The sequence below is a fragment of the Lytechinus pictus genome, chromosome 7 (genome assembly GCF_037042905.1).
Source record: "Lytechinus pictus isolate F3 Inbred chromosome 7, Lp3.0, whole genome shotgun sequence".
Classification (NCBI taxonomy): domain Eukaryota; kingdom Metazoa; phylum Echinodermata; class Echinoidea; order Temnopleuroida; family Toxopneustidae; genus Lytechinus; species Lytechinus pictus.
The window spans coordinates 40,251,937-40,260,770 of record NC_087251.1 but is presented as its reverse complement, the minus strand read 5'-3'; the positions used below and the strand labels follow the sequence as shown (position 1 = coordinate 40,260,770).

Here is an 8,834-nt window from a genome sequence, read left to right as displayed (position 1 = left end):
TTGTATTTTGATTTGTATTACTTTATATTACTTTGTATTATGTTTGAATGGAAATGGAATAAAGAATTGAATTGAATTGATTTGAATCAGGAAATTCCCTGATTAACGATAAGAGATAGAGAAAGAGATGGAGGGGGGGGGGTCAATATTTATTATATTGCGTAAAGTTATATATGCCACATAATGTATTGGCATTATTTTTTCCGACATTTTCGTGCTTTTATATTTTTTTTCGAGTTAAACGCCAAAAACTGCTGGAAAAGTAATGTTTTTCATTGTGATTCAGAAGATCTTGGGAATAATATCGAAGTGTCTTTATCTGGTTTATTGTTTAGATGAGGTAAGCTAATATTTAGCCGCCCTCTTTCTCATTCTCTCTCCCCTCTCTCTCTCTCTCTCTCTCTCTCTACTTCTCTCCTATATCCATTTTCTTCACACAGCTGTTAGGTTTTTGTGTCAAAGGTGAAGATCCTTTCAGAGGATCAGGCTGTAGGACGCCCTCAAGTTTGACTATCGTAGAACGTGGCACACCTCTTACTTTCATCAATCTTCTTCAGATGACTTGGGAGGATCGCCTGAGGGTATGTCTGTTCTTACCATAGAAATATATTTCAACAGCTTCTAAAGCAATACGAAAGGCAAGAATGGATGTCAATAAATTGTAGGAATGAATATGAACACCAATCCTTAGTAATGTGTAATTTTGATGTTCTTTGGTTGTATTTTTTTAATTATTGTATACCGCCTTGATCAGTTTAAATAAATAATGTTGCCATTTACTTCTTTTTTCATGGCTTTCTGACAAATTAAAAAAGAGATGTCATCATTCTAATCACCCTTTACTATATGCCAGGGAGGGGGCCCAATGACATGAATGATGTTTCTATATACTTTTCTGTTGTCTTTTTTTAATTGTCATAACTATTTCCTCCAGGATCCACCACTGACCCAATACCACATTCATCTTTTCTAATATTGTATTCTTAACATTAAGAGTCATAACTCAATTGATGAATTGGTTACTGGTAGAATTAATTCCTTGAACACACTGAATGCCCTCAGGCAAAAAGCGATATATATATTATTATTAAAATAAGCATTATCATTATATTAATGTTATTGTTATTATTATTAATATTATTAATGTTATTATTAGTATTATTATTATCATTATTATGATTATCAGGTATGCCTTGGTATAAGTAGACTGATGGTTTATCTGTCCGAATCACCCATCGGATCCCTGGCCATCCATGATTACAAGCTTTCTCAATTCATCATCGTTGATGGAGAGGTATGGTGCATTATTAATCTTATTATGCCTAATATCACACATGAATTAAAGTTTATCGAAACTTTATAGGTTGATAAATGACGCTTCAGTTAAGTCTCTCATCTTCTCAAACAGATTCAGGATGATAACCCACTCTTCAAAGTCACATATCTTCAGGCAAGACGGCCAATGTGGTCATTTTTTCTTATTGCTGATAATTTTCATTTTAGTTTGTCTCATTAAATCATTATTCAGTGACATTTCGATTATTCTTTATTGATGCTTTGACTTTGTCGCTAGGCCTGGATAGTAGGATCCATGCTCACAGTGAAGCTCATCATGTCATCATGTTCGTGTATTAACCGGCACCAAGGGGACATTAGGAACATTTACACCCCCCCCCCCCCCGAGTTGCCCCCAAGAAATACAAAAATAATAATGAAGAAAATAAATGTAGAGTAAATGCCCTCCAACATTTCCTTTTGCTCTCCACTTACCCCCCCCCCTCCCATGTATCCTGGCGACACCACTGGGGTATTGCGACCCTACCCTACCCTACCACTCTCGCCCTCACAAATTTTTCTTAAAGCTTTCCCTATCTTCGTTTTATATGAAATTCTAACAGCTAAGATTTTTCCTTTTCACTCAACTACATTCAATGTTTTATCATTGCATGGTTTTTTTCCCAGATTAAACTTGCGGACCTCGACGATGTCGATAACAATCATTCGCCGTGTTCGACGAGCTCGGAGTGCAGTATTGATATGGGAACCAATATTACAGTCTACACCTCGTGTAGCAATGAAGTCTGTTCTAACTTCAGTCAGAAATCTAACATGGCACATTCCTACCTCAAGTTCTTCGTTTTCCTGCAACTCGAACATCCACCTGGGATGAGTGAACTCATAGGACAATTTATTAATAATACCAGTAAGTGCATTTCCCTGAATAGTATATAACAGTTGCTAGAGACGTGTTCATAGGGATCCATTATAAACAGAATGGAAAAAGACGATTTGAATTAAGATTTATAATCAAATTGGTATTTATGTATATATTTACAACAGAAAACAAAAAAAAAGGTATTAGGCCTAAATATATCCAAATATTTTGTTTTAAATATTAAATAAGATGCTTGGACACAATGTTACTAATGTCTTGTGGAGGTTGTATTTTTTTATAATTAGAATTATACTTAATTGCTGATTGTCATAATTCACACTATGTAAAAAGCTGCATTGTGTAATTGAGTTGGCAAGGATGCATGATTATGCTGACCTTTTTTATACTATTTATCTTTGTTCTATCCTCAGAAAAGATTCTGTGGTCTCCAAGACAGTGCTTGCAGCATGTGCAGACAATACTCAATTATTATAAGCAGGGAAAATATATAGACCAAGGATATACCTCCAATATTAATGGTAAGAAGACTAGTGAAAGATAAAGTTCGATTGATATAAAACGCTTTTTAAAATTTTAGGCACGTTGTTTAAGCCCGCGTCCCTATTGTTAACATTTTAAAACAAGTTGTTGAAAGTTTTTAACATGTTGTTTAAAAGTTGAAACAACTTGTTAGAGTGACGGGCTTAAACAACGTGTTTAAAATTTTAAACAGCGTTTTTCCATAGAAGACGAGAGGGCCTGGTGTCGCCGTCACATCAACCAAACAGACTATATGCAAACCAATCAATACTATTATATTGTTCCGAATGACATACCGTCGCTCGGTCTGAAATCGGCCTCTTTGTAATCATACTTTAGAATCATATATTAGCATAAATAACAAATTGTGATTCATAATCATAAATTGGCATTTTCGTAAATAAGTATAATGAATATAGAGTGTCATGGACTAAATATGAATATTAATGTGCAAAGTGGACAAGAAATTGAGGAGTAAGTTATTAAAAAGAATGAAAACAAGCAATCAATTTACAAATATGTGCTAGTACGTGGTTGTATGATATATGAATCATAATCATAATATCAAAACAAAATATTCAACAAAAGATAAGAAATAAACGAATATAATATTGACTAATTCTAGCTAATCCATTCGATTTTGCTGATGTATTGAAACCTTATTTTTCACAATTTCACTCGATCATAAGCCCTTTTATTTTCTTTTGAACTTTTATCTTGATAGATTCACATTTCCATGTTTATCATGATCATACTGCCGATCAAGCTGAGGAATATTGGTGTCCTGGTACCAGACAACTCGCTGCTATATGTGTGCTGTCTGTACACGATGAGAATGAAGCAATAAGAATATGTCTTCGAGATCGACAGTGTGCAGCCTTTGTCTTGACTCCGGAAAGAACATGGACAGGAAGATACATCGCTCGGTTCAAGAAAGCCATTTCAATGACGTCTATCCAACCTAGCAAAGGAAATACTCTATTTGTGTTTCCAACGTAAAACCGTTGGTTCGATCATGTAGACCCCCATCCTCCACGCCACTACTTGGAGGACTATCGTTATGGTATAGCTTTCATCCAGGATATTTCTTTTTATTCATAGAACACGCGGGGACATTTAATAAAACAAAAAGTCAGTTATTTTCACTGACTATTGAAATGAGCTTTTAAAAAATGCATGCATCTGATTGGCTCAGAGCATGCACTCTAGAAAAAATATTGGGTAAAAATGAGATCCATGGTGGTAATTATGTGTCCAACCAACATTGTGCATTTCTTTTTGTGGCATTTTTATTTATCCAAATTGTGACGAAAAATTTTGCCCATTCTAAATTAATTGCTGCTTATTTTCAACATTACTGGACAATATGCTTCCCGCATTGGGTAAAATACAGCCCCAAATTGGTTTAACACATTATTACCCCCGTGCTGGTTAAAGTTTCACCCAATAGTTTTTACAGTGTGTTTTGTCAGTGAAGTCGATGACTGCTTTTCGTGAAACACTTCCCAAGTTTTTACAAGTACCATTTTAAACCTGACGTCAAAATCAATCAACAGAGGGGAAAGGGTATTTTTTTATGGGGTTTAAGGTATTATTCCTGTCGTTCGCCCCGAATTCAGGGTCCCGTTTCATAAAGAGTTGCAACTGTTGTAACTTTGCCATTATGGCAACTACCATGGAAACCTTGATTCTGATTGGCTGCTGAGCCCTGTTACCATGATGGTAGTTGCCATAATGGCAAAGTTACAACAGTTGTAACTCTTTATGAAACGGGCCCAGATGTGTATTAACATGGATTAAGCTGTGCTGATAACGGTAGTCAATTATAGCTCCAGTCCAGAAGAGGCGCAAAATTCATAACATTTTGTCAAAAGAGGTCAAGAAGAATACATATTGAAGATGAGATAATAATGGTGATGACTAAGAAGAAAGGGAAGAAGGAATGGGACTAAATAGATATGGCAATTTCTATGAAGATCAATGATTCGTAATGACAAGAGTCTTATCAGACTTATATGTATTATTTATCATAAAGCAATAAAAATTAACTTCCTTTAAATTTGATTATGGATAAAAATTGAATCATTGTTAGGGTGATCCTATAATAATACTTCTGGTATTGATTGTATTAAGAAATGTAATATCTCGTTATGGATTCACTGTTTATTCTAAAAAAAATCAATTACCAAACAAATATTCACCCACTAGGCCTTGTTTCTTGAGTTGTACTTTCTGCTATAATGGTGGTTGACGGTGGTTGATGATGATGATGATGATGATGGTGATGGTAACGATGATGATGATGATGAAGATGAAGATGATGATGGTGATGATGATAATGACAATGATGACGGTGATGACGATGATAATGATGATGATAATGGCGATGATGACGGTGATGATGATGATGATGATGATGATGATAATGGCGATGATGACGACGATGATGATGACGGTGATGACGATGATGATGATGATGATGATGATGATGATAATGGCGATGATGACGGTGATGATGATGATGATGATGGTGGTGATGGCGATGATGACGGTGATGACGATGATGATGATGAAGATGATGATAATGATGATAATACTTATGACGACGACGACGATGATGATAATAATAGATTGATTATTTTATTTCCATGAAATAATTGACCACATACAGTATAAAATGAATTAACAATAATGTTTCATAGTAAAATGATAGCAGTCATTGTATGGGAGGGGCAGTCATAGGCACAAAGGCATGGTAAAGGACGCCTCTCAAAGAAAAAATATGGCCTTTATCGTTAAATAAATTCAATTCAATTTCAATTTCAATTTATTTGCTCATAAAAATCCATACAAAAACATACATACTGTATATACAAAGTATCATATTCACAAAATAATGGGTAAAAAACATTGGCTGGAAAAGGTCTTTAATTCAGATTTGAATGTCTCGATGAGAGTGATGGTGGGAGGGCCGTCGGTAAAGGGGGTGTGGGGATGCGACATCCTCTCCCCCCCCCCCCGCCTACTCTGAATATCATCAGAAAAATGAAGAAAATGGGTAAAAACGAAAAAAAAAAGAGGGAAGAGGAAAGAAAATGGAAAGAAGAAAAATTGAAAAAGAAAAAAGGACGGAAGGAAGGAAGGAAAAGGCAGAGAGAAAGAAGAAAACAAAAGGAGAAAATCAGAGAGAGAAGGTGTCATGGTCGACGAGGTTTAAATAGGTAAACCTGTGTGCAGGGCCGTCGCTAAAGGGGGGAGGTGGGGGTGCAACGTACCCCCCCTTCCCACTACTCTGGATATCGTCGGTAAATCTGCGCTGCCGTCGGGGAAAATGAAGAAAACGGCGGGAGGGGGAAAAGGAAGGGAGAAAGAGGAAAGGGAGAGAAGGGAAATAGAAAAAAAAATCTAAGTAGGAAAAAATTTGGCTTTAGCTCACATTATTCATCGATACCCTTCCTTTTCGTGATTACAAAAACTGCATGGAATGTCCGATTTTAAGTCTAAATATTTTTTTAAAAAAGTAGGTCTTTGTTTGATTAGATATACCCATCGTGTTCATGATTGCAAAAAGCGTGTAGAATGTCCAGTTTTCAGGCTGTAAAATCAAAGGTTTTCAGCTCGCGCTTCTGTACCGACAGTGATAAGTATGTTCTGGTTTAAGGTCCAAGTCCCCCCCAAAAAAATTCAGCTCGCGCTTCGCGCTCGCAGCATTTATAGTGAAATCCATATCCTCCTACAATTTTCCTTCATGTTGGACAGTGCTTAAAAGGATCCCTTTCGGGTCAGTAAATTATTTATTTATATTATTTCAGCTCACGCTTCGCGCTCGAATTATGCTGATTGGGATAGACAGCCTGTCTATTACAGATGCAGAATCCGAATGTTTTCTTAATATAAAAACGTGTAAAAATATCAAACATTTCCAGCTCGCGCTTCGCCACGCATCATTCATTGATAGCTTTCCTTTTCATGATTACAAAAACTGCATTAGATATGCCCGATTTCAAGTCTTAAAGCTACAGAAAAACCCCAGCTCACGCTTCATGCTTGCATTACTTGTTTTATTAGATACCCATCGTATTCATGATTGCAAAAATTATCAAATTTTTATGTTGTAAAACAACAAATTTTCAGGTCGCGCTTCACGCTTGCAAAAGTTACTTAGTTCTATGCCCACCCTCTTGATGGTTACTCTCAGCTCACCTGCATGTTTACTGACTGTTTTCTTTATAAAAAAAGTCCATATTCATGAGTCACTGCACACAGTCATTAATAGGTGCTTTTACAGATCAGTTGATTAAAACTTTCAGCTCGCCTTAGCATGTATTGGTTAGTTATTTATGCATATTATTCATAATTACAAAAAGTGTTTACAATGTCCAAATGTCAGATCTTGAATTAAAAATGTTCAGATCGCGCTTCGCGCTCGCATCAATTGCTTAGATTTATGCACACCCTCTTCATAGTTACATAGCTTCGAATGTCCTGATTTATAAAATCTGCAAAAATCAGTGTATTCTTTATCAAAGACCTGCTCAACCAGTCCAGTTTTCAGATCGAATATCTCAAGATTTTTCCACTCGCGCTTCGCTCTCGCTCTATTTGATTGGTGATAATTATATTCTATTCACGATTCACTGCAAACAGTCATGTACATGTACTTTTTCAGATCAGTTGATTAAAAGCTTCAGTTGATTTGAATAAAAAGTTATTAAAAAAAAAGATTCTTAGAATGTTGAGTTTTCTGGTCAAAAATAAAAAATTTTAGCTCGCGCTTTGTGCTCGCATCAATTATTTGATTAACGCATCCATCCTCTTTATGGTTACAATCGATTATTCAGATCGAATTATAAAAAAAAACAGCTCGCACTTTGCGCTCGAATTTTTGAATTAGTAAGATATGTATTCTGTTAATAAATCACTCTTAAATGGTCCCTTTGCAAGCAAGTATTACAAATTTCAGCTCGCGCTTCGCGCTCGAATTGATCGTTTAGTTAGATACGCATCTAGTTGATGATTACAAAAGCTGCTCAAATTTTTTTCTTTCCAGGTCTTGATATAAAAAATATAACAAAAAATAGCTCGCGCTTCGCGCGATAATATATATTCTTCTTCTTCCAGATCAGACCACATAAAATACCTTATCATGTTTCTAAGAATTAAAATTTAGTTAGGACTAATCCCTTAAAAAAGAGGCGTGGCGGATGCGACAGGGAAATGAAAATATTTAAAAACATATAAACATATTTTTCCGTCCCACCCTCCTATTCATGAAAGCTGGATCTGCCACTGGGTATGACGAAAGAAAATGATGCTGAGGATAATGAAAAGTTCAACCATGACTCATGGTCGTCAGACGTCGGTAATCGGTACCGATCTAACCCGGGCCCACAGCTTTGAACGCCAGTGCCTTAACCACTACACTGTAGACCACAGAGACGGGTTAGTGGCAAGGGCGACCCCGACCCGATTGACCGTAAAGGCGACCGCATACCTTACGATTGGTCTGCGACTCAATTTTGGAATAAAACGTAGTAGAATTTGATGCTAATATTGAGACTTGGAATATCTTACTGTGTAGTGTTCGAAATCATCGTACGAATACCTATGTTCAAATCTGTGAATATGCTATCATCCTTCTTAGAATAAAAGCAAATTTAATATCTAGTCGTAATGATTTGATTTGATTTGATTTATTTATTTCCGTTTCACAATTGTACATAATATGATAAACATAACATAACAAGGTCGAAAATACTACAAGACAAAATATAATATATATAACATAATCATAGATTTAAGGAACACAATTCAGTAAATAAAGATATCTCAAATGACATTTGTATTTTAAAAGTAAAACGGAGGGACTTGCCGAAAAAAGGCAAAGCTTGTACAAGAGACAAGCCCCTATCTTAGTTACATTACAAAATTACAACAAATAAATATTGGGTCTTAATAATAATTTTGTTTAAAAATAAATACAAACAATTTTTGTGCACTTGACAAAAACGTAACTGATGGATCGTGTGAGAAAAAATTACGTTTTACAATATTATAAGAGAGGGGGAGGTGAGGGGGAAGACAGGAGGGACAGAGGAGTGCAGTACACTAAGTAGAAAGAAAGAAGAAGGCGGGCAGC

General features: G+C 35.7%; 1 protein-coding gene across 2 annotated transcripts; it reads left to right on the top strand.

Annotated features, from left to right (window-relative positions):
* The first annotated feature begins 444 nt into the window (after positions 1–444).
* Positions 445–6,084, top strand: LOC129265737 (extracellular tyrosine-protein kinase PKDCC-like). 2 transcript variants are annotated; one of them, XR_010294010.1, is made up of 6 exons: positions 445–581; positions 1,187–1,294; positions 1,963–2,203; positions 2,587–2,694; positions 3,420–4,320; positions 4,422–6,084. XR_010294010.1 is itself a non-coding variant. In XM_064101454.1 (5 exons), the coding sequence occupies exons 1-5, from the start codon at positions 558–560 to the stop codon at positions 3,692–3,694; spliced, it is 756 nt and encodes a 251-aa protein (XP_063957524.1). In that variant the 5' UTR covers positions 445–557; the 3' UTR covers positions 3,695–4,901. The 2 variants fall into 2 exon arrangements, 1 of the variants encoding a protein (XP_063957524.1); XM_064101454.1 differs by having other exon boundaries at positions 3,420–4,901.
* Positions 6,085–8,834: the final 2,750 nt, after the last annotated feature.

Coding starts and splice junctions, on each gene's coding strand:
- LOC129265737 (XM_064101454.1), top strand. CDS start 558: ATGACTTGGGAGGATCGCCTGAGG. Junction 1,295..1,962: donor TCATCATCGTTGATGGAGAG/GTATGGTGCATT, acceptor TTTTTTTCCCAG/ATTAAACTTGCGGACCTCGA. Junction 2,204..2,586: donor ACAATTTATTAATAATACCA/GTAAGTGCATTT, acceptor TTCTATCCTCAG/AAAAGATTCTGTGGTCTCCA.